The sequence below is a fragment of the Suricata suricatta genome, chromosome 7, assembly GCF_006229205.1.
Source record: "Suricata suricatta isolate VVHF042 chromosome 7, meerkat_22Aug2017_6uvM2_HiC, whole genome shotgun sequence".
Taxonomy (NCBI): Eukaryota; Metazoa; Chordata; class Mammalia; order Carnivora; family Herpestidae; genus Suricata; species Suricata suricatta.
Genome location: NC_043706.1, coordinates 144,152,452 through 144,166,497, shown reverse-complemented (window position 1 = coordinate 144,166,497; position 14,046 = coordinate 144,152,452). Strand labels below are relative to the sequence as shown.

The window sequence follows — 14,046 nt, the reverse complement described above, 5'->3', positions numbered from 1 at the left end:
GTGCACGCTCACAATCCCTGAGCCCCTGCACGCGGTCCTGTGCACGCTCACAATCCCTGAGCCCCTGCACGGGGCCTCGAGAACACCCACGACCACAGCTGGGTCTGAGACCCAGGGTTGGCCCCAGGGTGAAGGAGGTTCTATCGCTGCCCCGATGAGACCTCACCCCGAGGAGGGAGATGAACATGGAGAGACACATGTGCCTCTAAAGACGCAAGCGCGTCCTGGACGGGAGGGGCAGTGCAGAGGGCGGCGGGCAGGGCAGTGGCCCGGGGCTGGCGGACACGGGGTCACTGACACTGGGAGCCAGGTCTCCGGGATGACCGATCGCTGAGGGCAGTTTCGGGGCAAAGTCCACCCTCACAGGAAGCAGAAACGTAGGCAAGAGCTGGCGGGGCTGCTCTGGGACCATCAGGGGACGAGGGGTGGGAAGATTCTCCTGGGGGAAACGGGAGCGGCCAGGGGCAGAGCTGCAGGAGGGGCTCTGTCTCCGTGCGGGACAGGTCACGGGGGCTCACGGCCTCACACACGGGGGCCTCGGCGACTTGGCACGGGCGAGTGACACAGGGATGCGGGAACCCCCCAGTCTGGGGGCCCGTGGACCCCCACATGCCAGACGGGCATCTTCTTGACGCGGAGAGCCCAGCGCGAGGAGCACGCCTGGGTGAGTCAGGTGGCATTTCAGTGCCCACGTCAAGAGCCTGTGACGTGTCATCTGGGCCTGTGGCGTGGACGTAGGGCACGCCCAGCCCCGGCGGCCTGTCCCGAGCACCAAGCGGGACTGGGCAGGGGTGCACGGGAGGGGGTTCCCACGCAGCCGCGTGCAGGGACGGGCTCCCCTGCCGCGTGCCGACTGCTCACCGAGGGGAAAGGCCGCGGGAGGCGCCAGCGGGTGACCGCTCGCTCCCCCCGAACTTCCTGCTCGTCACGCTCACCAGCGGAGCCCTGCCATGGGCACGGGGACAGCATCCAGGCGACAAAGCAGAGGATCTGGGACGCCTGGATGGTGCCTCAGTCGAGCGTCTGATGCTTGATTTCAGCTCAGGTCACGGTTCTAGGACCGATTCCCGCATCAGGCTCTGTGCTCACAGCTCGGAGCCTCCTTGGGGTCCTCTCTCTCCCTCTCTCCCTGCCCCTCCCCCACTCTCCCTCTCTCAAAATAAACACTAAAAAAAAAGCAGCGGGTCGTAGTTATTGACTGTTAACTTACTCACAGGCCCTTCCTGAGCCAACGAAGAGACACCTCTGACGTGATGTGAAGCCGTTGCATCACAGCACTTAAGTTTTACTTTGGTAAAAATTCTTTCAGAAAGACCAGGCCTAAGTATGTAAATGTAACATCCACATGAAAGCCAGAAAGTCTCTGCAAGTTCAAAGGCGTGGCAAAGTCATCCGCCCCCCCACCACATCTGTGTTGAGGGGACACCCTGCACCTGCTGTTACGGACGCCAGAGCAGGAGGCTGGTGGCAGTGTCCAGGCCGAGTCACCGTGGCTGTCATGCCGTGACGCCACTTGGTAATCAGGCAGGTTCATGCACCTGCTCATCAACAAGGGAAGTCAACAGTTATAGGGAACCCAGCCTGTGACCCACCGGGGAGGGGAGCCACAAGGTGTCAGTTCTGCGGGCAGCGAGGGCCTGGGGACGCGGGCGAGCCGAGGCCGGGGCACGGGGCACACGAGCATCCCAGGCGGCTGAGATGGGGATGTGGCAGCGCCCAGGGCGTGTTCCCAGAGGAACGAGACCCAAGGGGGACCTGGGGCGCAAGGGGCACGGCGAAGGCACAGCCCGGACCGAGCTGACAGCACCGCACAGCCTAGCCCAGGGCCAGCGTCTGCCGGGGCCACCCAGCCGCCTGGGGCTCTCATCCTCTCAACGAGGCTCACAGATTGCTGGAACATTCTGAGTGAGGATGCTCATGTCCATGCAACTCGGTCTCTTAACAAACAGAGCACCTGACGAACAGACACACACCCGGGCTGCCCTCGGGTGGGCTCCTTTGTGTCTCCCGACCTCCGTTTCCTCAGCTGTCGGCTTACGTGGGGGAGTGGGGTGGTCTCGAGGGCTTTTCCTTAGTTTTAAGATTCCGTAATTCCATTAAACCGTATCCAGTGGGGGGGGGGCCTGGGGGGGGGCTCAGTCAGAGAAGCGTCTGACTCTTGATTCTGGCTCAGATCATGGTCCCACGGCTCCTGGGTTCGAGCCCCAAGTCGGGCTCTGTGCTGACAGTGCGGAGTCTGCTTGGGATTCTCTCTCCCCTCTCCCTGTCCCTCCCCTACTTGCTCTTTCTCTCAAAATAAACTTAAAAAGAAAACCCTATCCATTGTGCAAGGCATTTCCAAAAGCCTGGCTTCTCCAAGAAACATACTCAGTAAGATGAAGAAATCACAGAAGTGGCACCAAGTCACTCCCCTGAGCTGTGGTGATCTTCATTTCTCTGAGATTCAGTGTTCTGTTTTTCTTTTTCCTTTAAGTTAAAAATGAGGGGGCTGGGCTACACGGCATTTTGCCCTAAAACTGCACGATCCTCATCACCCAAGTCTACCCGTTCCCTCAACTCCTTTTCTGTTCTAACCGGTGCCACAGAGTTCAAAGAAGGTGGACTTCCTGTTCTCTACCATCTCAGTGTTTTCAGAGAACTCTCGTGTTCAGAAACCATCTCTTACTCCTTTTACATTCTGTAAATCAATTCTATATGATTTAAAGACAGTATATTACAAAATCTCTTATCTGGTAAAATTTTCTGATGATCTTTTGTGATAAATTTTTCTATCTTATTAGATAGAAATAATATAGTAAAATGATTCAAGAAAATAGTTGACACTCTAAATTTTTTTATGTCTTATTTATTTTTGAGAGCAAGAGAGACAGAGCACCAGTGGGGCAGGGACAGAGAGAGAGGGAGACACAGAATCCGAAGCAGCTCCAAGCCCTGAGCTGTCAGCACACGGTCTGACGCTGGGCTCGAACTCACAAACCCTGAGATCATGACCTGAGCCGAAGTCGGACACTTAACTGACTGAGTCACCCAGATGCCCCAACACTCTCAATTTTATATTGAGAGGCAAAACTGAGTAATGCTTCCATAACTAAAACACAGGTTTAGGTTTCACTCATTAATTTAATGTGCAAGGACTCACATAACACGAGTGATACTCTTCTTGCTAAATGAACCACCAGGAGACCCTGTCATCTATATTTATACTGCATTTTAATTAATAAAAGTCAGCAGTCAAACTGTACTTAGTTTAATTCTGTTTTCTAGTTACTTATCTATTTGGTTTTGTTGTGGTTGTGGTTTGCTTCATGTAGTTTGTTTTAGGAAAGTAAGCAATGAAACTGTCAGGATACCAATGAACATTTTGGTAAAACTCTTTACTGATTTAATAAACACGTACAGGGGCGCCTGGAGGGCTCAGTCGGTTAATCGTCCGACTTTGTCTCAGGTCATGATCTCACGGTTCGTGGGTTCAAGCCCTGCATCGGGCTCTGCTGACAGCTCAGAGCCTGGAGCCTGTTTTCAGATTCTGTGTCTCCCTGTCTCTCTGCCCCTCCCCTGCTCATGCTATCTCTCTCTATCTCAAAAATAAGTAAAAACATTTAAAGAAAAAACACATAAGGAGTACCCAGCACGTGTACATTTTGAGACTCGGGCGCTGCATTCTCCTTGCAGGGATGGTCCGTTCTGATGACTCCTCCCACTGAGCGCCCCCAGCATGCTGGCCACGGGGACACGGGGCGCCTCGTCACACGGGGGATCATATCCCACGTACTCAGTACCAGGTAATGTTATGTTATCTTAACACAGCCTCACGAGGCAAAAATGGAGGGACTTTTAACTGATAACGAAATATCAGGGAAAAGAGAACCCCCTTCCCAGTCTGGCCTCTTCCAGGAAGTGACACCAAAGAGTTAAAGACAAACAGCGAAGTTTTTAAAACTTCAGAATAATACACACGTCAGCACTCATTCTTTGTTAAATAAAAGCGCCTCATTCTGTCAAAGATCATCAGTAAAAGTATGTTAAAAATAAACACTAAGTACAAGTGAGGCTCATTTTACATTTACGATCTCAACAGCAGCGGTCATTACGAAAACCCCATGGCTGTCTGCCGTTTCACTGTTTCACTTAATGACACGCTATTTTTTGTAATTTTTAAATGTTTTACTTATTTTTGAGAGAGAGAGAGAGCATGAGCAGGGGAGGGGCGGGGGCGTGGGGGACACAGAATCTGAAGCAGGCTCTAGGCTCTGAGCAAACCTTCAGCACAGAGCCTGACACGGGGCTCGAACCCACGAACTGTGAGATCATGACCTGAGCTGAAGCCGGACGCTTAACCGACTGAGCCACCCAGGCGCCCCTAAATACTATTTCTAATATTGCAAAATACCAATTTGATCTGACTTTCTTCAGACTCTCAGAAAGAACAAGTGTCCAGACAACTGATATGAGTCACAGACAGAATCTAGTAATTCCACATCCCGTGTGCACAAGTCAGCAAATGTCGTCTGTTTCTGTTCCGCCCACTTAGGCGGATTTAAATCAAATTATAGCACGGGGCAACCTCTGTAAGCTGGCACTTCCTGAAGCGTCACTTTCAGCCCCACTGAGCGGTGGTCTCGGCCTTGCTCCTGTTGGTAACTGTAACTGGCAGGTCACTTAAGGAAAATCTGGGATCAGCCCGTGATGAGTGAGGCACAAAACGTGTGTCCTCCATGAGCTTACGTATGTGCTCTGTCTAAACCTGGAAACCATCCCTCCGACAATCCAAACTGTTTTTATAGCAAAGCGCACATTTCCAGTGACACCGCTCAGAATAGTTTAAATGTGGCCTCAAGGAAAGCTCGGCCCTGCCCTCTGTCCCTGCGCGGGGGCTTCCCAAGACCACCGGTCAGTCGGAAACGTGCCGCGTTTGGTTCGCTTCCCACCCGCTCACCCCGCGCCTCGGAAGCAGAGCTGACGAGTTAACGTTTAGAAATACAGCAACAGGACTGAACGAAGCTGACTCCCCCGTTTCTGAAGTTCCTAAGTTTGCGTCTTTATACAAAAGGGAAAAAACATTTCCCAATCATTTCTGAGAAAATAATTTTCAAATTCGATAAATATGCTTTAGATTTCCCGGCCATGTGCGCACAGGTCCCTGATGGTCAGACCTTGGGAGTCTTCCCTTTCTCACCTCAGCCCCGTGGGAGCTGCAGCCGGGAGGGAAGGGGCCCCGGCCTGGCAGGACCACCAGGAGCCGCACAGGTGACACGTGGGGCTGGGGACGGTGACGGGAACGTCACTGATGAAAACCACACGAGAACACACCGGACCTGCTCCCTCCCAAGCCCTCCTCTGGTGCCTCCACGGCTCCTCCCGCCTGCTGCCTTCAGGCTGTAAATCGGTGGCCCTTCCTGTCACGTAGAGTCTGTCCCGGAGGCGGGAAAACACCAGGACTCGGGGCCTCGTCTCAAGAGTCCCTCCAGGAGTGAGAGTGAGGACAGGTGACAGGAGAGAACCAAAGTATTATTAGCAGCCTGCACTTTGAGAAACCTCTTGAGCTGTTTGTTGGCTGTTTTGCTTTGTTTTTTATAAATAGACATTAAAACGCACTTGGAAGAAACACAGCTGCGCACAGGCCGCAGGGCTGTGAGCGCAGGCTGGCTCCGTGAACGTTTACGAGTTTTTCACTGGAGGCTGATCACAGAACATTCGCGTTATTACTGGGCCTGCAGACCGTCAGCAGATGAGTACTTGGAACCCGGAAGGACACTTTCTTTCAGTAAGTGTTTATATATATAGAGAGAGGAGGAGCTCGTGCAAGCGCCACGCAGGGGCGGAGGTCACCGAGTCCTCGTGCGGGGGACCCGCTGACCAGCCCCAGGCCACCCCCCCCTCTCCCCCAGCGTCAGGACCGTCAGCTCAAAAGGCCAGAGTGCGTCAAACACGCCTCGGCAGCAAACACATCCGCAGAGCTTTGGGGATTCTGAAGAGCATTAGCCAAGGCTCTGGTCATCTCTGAAACACGGTCAAAACCAAATACTTATTATCAATTATTGCTATTTTTATACCTAAAGCTATAGTCTGCTTGGCACATTCAGAGAAACCTTCTAAAGCACTTAGGAAAGTTAATAAAACCACCAAAATCTGAACTACATTTCGGTGGTCAAGTCACAAGAATTATTTGCATGACTCATTGGAAACTGAGGGCAAAGACGTGCTCTCTGCATTTAACTTCCAGAAAATGACACCACTTCCTAGCCTATTAAGTCCCTCCTCACGAAGCAACAGTGGGCCCCTTCTTACCTGAATTCTTACTGGTTTTGTTCTGCCGACTTTTCACTTGTTCAGTCCAGAGCGTGGGGTAACGTGACGCAATATCTAAGAAACCAAAACAAAATGATAATGTTTTTAATTCACCATGAAAACACAGTTGCTCAATTAAAGACCTCAGTAGAGAGCCTAAAAGCCAAAAAGTCAGTGTGCTAAATAAATACATATTCCACATTTTCAAAGATACCGTTAAAATGATCACATACTTGAGACAAAAAGAAAGTACAGTATACATTTAGAACATTTCAGTGTGATTTTTTTCTTTTTCCTTCTATAAGTACAAGTAACACGTCTATGAACCCGAGTGGCTCCCGTACACAGCGTGGGTCTCGGGGGGAAGCCCCGAGGGGCAGAAACACGTCCCCGCGCCGGGAGACGGGCTTGCCCGTAGCGCACGAGCCCTTGCTCAGCAGAGCCGTCAGGAACCGCACTCCGTGAACTACACCTCTGTGCAGGCGCCCGCGGAGCACACGGTCCGCGGCCACCCCGGCCCTGGCCGCCCTCGGCCGGGTCAGCCTGGCGCCTCAGACAGGGTCGGTCAGTGGTCAGGGTTCGGTGGGCCGGTGACCCCGTGCAGCACCTCGTGCCGGGCAGGCATCTGCCACCGCCGTCACTGTTAGCTGCCCGCCACCTTGTGGGTCCTCCTCTCATCCTTTGCTTTATTCATGATGTGCGTTCCTTACACTTTGTCTTCAAACCCGCACTCCTTTGGCCGGACAATCTGTGACACTTCGGCAAACACCTCAGGCCATTTACTGAAGTCTAAGAATAGGAGGATCCCCCTTGGCGGTGACTATAAAATTCAACCCACCCGAGAAACGCCCTCCTGCACGTGACCTCCCACAGCTGGCCTCACGCCCCGCACCACGGCGAGCATGAGGGGTGACAGGCGTGGAGTCGGAGCAGGGACAGGGCACGTGTCGCCGCACGCTTCTGAAATGGATCTTTTATATCATCCAAATCATAAAATCTCAACTCCGGCATGACGGCACCACCGCTGATTCACGAGCCATGCTCCGAAGCCACCGCCAAAGACAGCAGGTGTCACAAAGTTGGAAGTGGCCACATCCGGTCCCCTCTGAGTACACTCCCAGCAGGTGACGGGCCTGCCGCTCCCAGGCCCATGACTGCTCCCAGGCACCGGAATCCTCTCCCCCGCGTCCGCGTCCTCCCCCCACATCCGCGTCCTCCCCCCCCCCCCGAGTCCGCGTCCTCCCCTCCCCACGTCCACGTCCCCCCCCACGTCCGCGTCCTCCTCCGCATGCACGCCGTCCTCCCCCGAATGCACGCCGTCCTCCCCCCACATCCGCGTCCCCCCCCAGACCCTGTTGAGGCCAGGCTCACCTTCTTCATCTCCTTGAGGCTGCGTCTCCAGCGCCGGAGCTGAGGCATCATCTGAATTCAGAACGGAAAAGATTTGCAAGGAGACTACAATTATGAGAGTAAGTCCAGTTAAGTGCGCGCACAGGAGGAAGCCGAGGGCTCGCGTGCGCCCAGCACCCCCCAAACCACCCCGGGGGGGGGGGCAGCGCCTCGGCCGCCAGGAGCACTCGGTGAGCGGCCACCTGGGGGCTCGAGCGGGCTGGAAACCGGGCCCCTGCGGCCGGGTGGGGGCTCCTGGGGGGCTCCTGAGGGGCTCAGGGCAGGAGGGGGAGAGAGCAGGGGCCACAGCAGTGGGAAGGGGGGCTCACGTCAACAAAGTCAGCGGCTTGGGGGTGACGGAAGGCAGAAGAGAGATGGGGGTGGGCTGGGGGGAGCCCAGAGACCCCTGCTCTGCCCCCCACCCCGTTTTCCCGAGTGGAGGGCAGGGATCTAAGGATCAGGCCCTGACTTGCCGCCTCTGCACCCCTGCACGGCCAGCCCCTCTGTCACCCCTGCAGGAACTGGGGGACAAGAGTCAACATCGCAGAGCGGGACACTGTGTGGGTGACGGAGCCAGTCTGGCACCATTTCTCTGGCTTATTTAATTCGTAGAGAGACCATGGTTCCCTGGCACAGCGTCAGATTCTAGAGAGTTCCAAGCCATGTCAGGATGACACGGGGATTGAGCTGCTGGAAGTCGGGCCCCGGTAAGCGGCCCCCAGCCCCGCCCAGCACACAATCACAGGCACTTTGTGGGGGCCCCGGGGGCCTGCCTGCTGCTTTTCACTGGAGCTTGCTAGCGTGACCCCATCATATAATAATTTGAGGATTAAATCCCAGTAAACCGTGCTGGAGATACGGGCGGCCACGAGGCTTATCTGTGATTCACGACTTTCCCAGAAGTCTGAGGAATAAAACTGAAGTTTCTCATAAGTTCTTTTTGGGGACAAACCAAAAAGCTTCTTTAAAAAAACTTTAACGTTGAGCGATCTTTGAGCAAAGGCTTGCTCTCCGTCAGAACACTGACAGGACGTAAGATCGCCTGTTTGAGAAACTCCGGCTCTGACACTGTCACTCTGAGCCATGGAAGCTCGCGGAACCCCTCCCACGAGCCACGGTGCCATGGGGACCCGTCTAGAGCCACCACAGGTGCGATGAGCACTGTGCACCGTCACCGAGGCCCCGGCAGGTCACCTCCGAGGGGCCGACCGTCCGTTCCCCAGATCCCTGGGAGCCTGGAGACTCAGACGGGCCCACGCACGATGTGCAGGGCGCAGGGCACCCCAGGGACCGCCCGCAGGCCTGCCCTGGCCCCCAACGCAGGCACCGCACGCGCTGGTCCCTGGTGCACTAACTCGCTAACTCGGCCTTGAGAAAATGAAACTAAACCACAGAGAGCCGTGTGCTGTTTATTTTCCCTTCTAGACTCTGTAACGTGTTGTTTTTGGCGGTAAGTCAGCTTTGCTGCTTGATCTCAGGAATTCCCCGTTGTGCGCACGTCCATGGATGGAGAGGCCTCGGTGGAAGGAACGGAGTCCTGCCTCAGTTCACGTCTGTGCCCACACCCCAGCTCCCTGGGGATTTGCGTTTTACAGGGATTCGGCGTGCGTGACACGTGTTCCACGGGGTTAGGAAACTCCCTCGGAGGTAGCGTGCCCGTTCCTCTCCTCCTCCCCTGCCCGCTGACTGATGGGCGCAGCCCTGAATACCGCCCCTCCTCTTCTCTAAAAGATCCTGGCCTGCCCACCCCCGGGCCTCAGAGACTCAAATCCAAGCCGTTCGCCTCACGTTCTGGGCCACTTGATCCCCTTTCCCAAAGGTAAACCCTCACTCCGGCCGGTGTTCTGGCCACGCACGTCACTGTCTTTCTCTGTTTTCCTCAATTCTGAGGCTCTTCTGTTCTCCGCTACGTGTCCCTCTCCACACCCCCGTGCCACCACCCCTGCCCTCTTGTGAGACCACTCTGCTGCCACTGGATGCCTGTCCCCAGTGCCACCGGAGCACGCCTGGGACTCTGACATCTTCTTGGGCAGTGACGGTGCCCACCCTGGTCTCAGAACACACTTAAGGGAAGGGACTTGCCTGAAACCCAGCTCTGGTCCACTGTCGTCACTTTTCTTTATTACTGGTTCATGTACTGTAACCTCCAGCAGAAAATAAGAGTTGCCTAAAATTTTGGTACTAAACTTTTTTCTTAATTTTGTCTGGAAAATGACTTCTGACTTCAAAGGTTGAAAACGTGTCCCTGGGTCTAAGGGACGACGCTGTGGGAAGGGCGAAGGCGGGGCCCGGGGAAGGTCATGGCGGGCCCGCCGGCGCCTGTGTGGCACGAACCGGCTGCTATGGAAACGGCTCGCTCTTCTACCTGGCTCTTGTCCCCACCAGTCCCAGGGGGCGTGACTGTCACACACGGGGAAAAGCAGCCTCCTTCCCACGAGGAAGCGTTGAGACCCCTCCTCAGCGGCCCCCGGTGACTCTACACTCCCGAATTACACGGGAGTGAGCCCCTCCCCAGGCAGAGACGGTGCCCGTCGGAGGGGCCCTCCCTTGGGCGGACGTGGGTGACGCTCCGACGCCTACAAGACCCGGGTGGTCCGAAGGAATAAGACCGAGTGTTGAGCGAACACGTAATGAACTTCGTCAGCTCTCGTATCATTTAGTCCACATTTAAATTTTAACTCGAGAAGCCATCTTGAAGCTGAGATTGAATTAGCTGTGATGTGTTTTCGTCATGAAAATTGATTTTAAGATAGTTACCTGTTTTTCCTGTGCCTTCCCGTTGGGGTAGCTTTTCATTTACGGAACCTAAGGGGGGAAAGAAGGAATAAATTATCGCTGGCTCCCCAGCGCCCATCCACACTTGTCACACAAGCTTCCTTCCACTTCCAGTGGGTCACAGTGCCTGTCACTTTCTGGTTAAACAGCCATCTAGGACCAGGGGTGGCAGTGTCATCTGCGGTCACGGCCCTAAGCCAGTAAACCAGAGTCGTTCCTACTGCTGCCGCTAACTGGTCGGCCACGTTCCTGAGACACACACTCCTAATTTACCACACGTCAGTTTCTTCACGTGAATGACGTCATCACCCCTTCACACGCACCGTGTAGGGGCCGCAGCGAGACTCAGAATCAAAGAGGAACCGTTTTCAAAGTAACGAAAGTTATGCCAGACACCCTGGTGTGGGCTGGACTTCCTTCCAGAGAAAAGAAAGTGGAGGATTGTCTTGTGTGGACAGAGCGCGGGAAAACGCAAGGCTGGTCGCGTGTCGCACGAGCGCTCGCGACATCTCTGTTACGCCGAGAGATTCGAGCGGCAGATGGCGCCTTGCGCTCCGCCGGCGGCTGGAAACCACCACGCACTGACCTCCCCCCGCGCCGACACTACGCCCCTCCCCCGAAGGAGTACAAGCCAATTGTGCACAGGAGTCTGGAGTCCACCTGCTGATGGGGGAGGGGGCCGTCCCTGCCGAAGGGAGAGGGGGGGAACTGTCGCTGCTGATGGGTGGGGGTGGGGGAGGGGGCCGTCGCTGCTGACGGGGGGGGGGGGGGGGGGGGGGGGGGGGGGAACCGTCCCTGCTGACGGGAGAGGATCGTCCCTGCAGGACTCACTGAGGACCGCCCGCGTCACATGCCGGGCTGTGCACCTCAGTGTAGACATCGCAGACACAGACTCGAGACCCATCTCTTGTCTTACAATCTTAAACATGAGGCTGTCTACAAACCGTCACTTATACCTTGGATGTCAACTGTACAACATCTTGAGAATATTTCTCCTGTTTCCTGGGCTGTAATGGTGACATCGTAGGAGATGCACAGCAGGTCATGGTAGGAAAGGATCTCACGGGACAGACAGTAACACACAGTTGCAGATATGGCAGGTTGGCAGGTTCACCGCGAGGAACCAAGGGTGCTCACGTGAGCACCAACCTCGGGAAGCTTCTGGCTTGGCCCTCGGCCCCGCCCACTGGGTCTGCGGCAGGTGCACCCGTGGCCCCAGCTCCGGAGGAGACGCGCTTGTCCCTGCAGCCCTGATTCTGTGAAGTGACCGAGTCGCGTGCACTGGGGAGTCTGGCAGAGGACCGGGTGCTCCGTGGGTCGTCAGAGCTGCTTACCGGCCCTGCGCCCGGTTACTTCCCTCCTGCCACTGGTGGGATGGGACATGGTCTCCAGGACTCAAAACAGGATTCTGCTTCGGCAAGAATCCCCGCGCCATGAAGAGGGGCCACAGTGTGGCCTTCTCCTGAGCTGAGATTTCTTAACGAACTTCACGGTCTTCCGCCCTCAGCTTCTCCTTACCATGTGTTTCTGCAGTGAGTCAAAACATGTTTCCTACTTTTGCCTGAAAATGATAATATTCCAGTAATATGTCTGAGTATAACTATTTGGGCTTCAGTATTCTGAGCTAACTGTAAATATCCTACATGATGATCCGATGCCCCGCACAAGGGCTCTTCTGCACCAGCTAGGACGGTGCGTTGTGGTCTAAGGGTTGAGGACTATAAACTGTGGATGTGCAGGCAGCTGAGAGGCAGAGGCCTGGGGGGAGGGGGAGGGTCTCCCTGGCCCCCAGGCCCGCTTCCTCACAGACCAAGCTCATCAGCCCCCTAAATCCACTCGGTGTTTACTCAAGCCAGTCCGTACAAAAGCAATGCCACCCTGTTCTTACCGTGGAAGAAATGATTTTACAGCAGATTCCAGTGTCCCTGGTAACGTGTTCCATGATTCACGCGTTTTGTGCCAGAACCTGAAGAGGGTCCAAATGCCCCTGGACAAAAAGCTCCCCAATCTCACCTCCTTCCCTGCAACACCCTGCCCCCGAGGATGTGGCCAACAGCCGAACATCACGCAGCAAACCGCTACGCCAAGTACAGTCCATGCACCCAGCGCCAGACGCTGCCTCACCCCTCATCACGGCTCTCTGGAGACCAGGATTTGCTGGAGAATTCCCGAGAATGTGACAGATGAAAATCTAGGACGCAGGTGCAGAAAGGGGTTTTGAAATGGGGGCTTGGGGGGCGCCGGGGTGGCTCAGTCGGTTAAGCCTCTGACTTTGGCTCAGGTCAGATCTCACGTTCGTGGGTTCGAGCCCTGCGTCAGGCTCTGTGCTGACAGCTAGCTCGGAGCCTGGAGCCTGCTTCCGGTTCCGTGTCTCCTTCTCTCTCTGCCCCTCCCCCTCTCATGCTCTGTATCAAAAATAAATAAAATATTTTTAAAAAATTTAAAAAAAAGAAATGGGGGCTTGGGAGACAGCGAACAGCTTCATAAGGCCCTGGTAGGTCAGCTGTGCTTTCGAGGCCTGATCACTGCTCACAGACCAGAAGACTGACCTTCATATTTCAAGGACACAGCTGAATTCCCTCCATTTGTGAGATCTCATCCCCTTTAAATGTTATTTTGCTTTTTACCTTATTGTTCAGTTTTATTGAGAAATAATGGGCATTCAGCACCTTATCAATTCAACGCGCACATCACAATGATTAGCTTACATTGTGAACTGATTACCAAAGTAAGTCTGACATCCGTCATTTCCCACAGATACAGATCATGTAATGCTGTTTTAAAAGGGCCAGATCCTCTCCATCTCTCTCTCAAACTAAATAACTTAAAAAATATTTTAGAAGAGGTGGCTTTCCCCGCAGTCAGGGCGTGCGTTACTGGAGGAGGAAACCACAAAACAATGCAGGGAAAACAGTGTCCATGGTTTAAGGGGAATAGCGTGAGTCCCGTCATCCTGGGCGCCTGGCTCAGACACAGCTGCCCTGCCGCCTCCCTCCTGCCCCCCAGGACCTGCTTCGGGGCCGCCGGGCCTTGGCCTCCTCCAGCCAACATGGGAGAGGCTGAAGTGATTCAAAACCAGCTCGACTGTGATGCTTACCGGGTGTAAGCAAATGGTGCAGGAGCGCTCAGCGAATCCCTCGTCCTTCCCGGATGGACGACTAGATATTATATACCTACTGTAAACAGAACGTATCACCCGATCTAGGTGGTGTGGCTTTCCCAACACCACGACTTCGACAACAACAGATTTTAGTCAAGTGCCTGAGGAATCCAGGCTTTAGAGTAATCACAGAGAGAAACGGGGAGCTTTCTGCTATTTTCCCTGCCTCAGTTTCCCCTTCCTATGGACCTCCAGGTCCTATGAGGGATGGGAGTACAGTGTTCACAGTCAGGGCTCACTTCCAATGGGTGAAGGTGACTCACTTCCCCGGATTTTCCTGGGTTTCCCCGCAGGTGACACCGTGCCTCCTGTGGTGTGACCCAGCTCCGTGCCCTACGCGCTCCAGAGAGGGCGGCAAGCGCTAACCTAACGCAGGCTTCGGTGGGGCTGGGCCCCAGGAAGGCCAGCAAGGGAGCCCCTCCGTCTGCAGCGCC

The 14,046-nt window shown here is 54.9% G+C and overlaps 1 protein-coding gene across 1 annotated transcript in view; it reads right to left on the bottom strand.

The window, feature by feature from the left end:
- SMOC2 (SPARC related modular calcium binding 2) overlaps positions 1 to 14,046 on the bottom strand; it is a 101,999-nt gene that overhangs the window by 56,569 nt on the left and 31,384 nt on the right. Inside the window, exons 5-7 of the mRNA XM_029943275.1 lie at positions 10,435 to 10,482; positions 7,660 to 7,710; positions 6,289 to 6,363 (exon numbers count right to left, since the gene is read on the bottom strand). Of these exons, the coding sequence (XP_029799135.1) occupies positions 6,289 to 6,363; positions 7,660 to 7,710; positions 10,435 to 10,482 (174 nt within the window). The remainder of the gene's footprint in view (positions 1 to 6,288; positions 6,364 to 7,659; positions 7,711 to 10,434; positions 10,483 to 14,046) is intronic.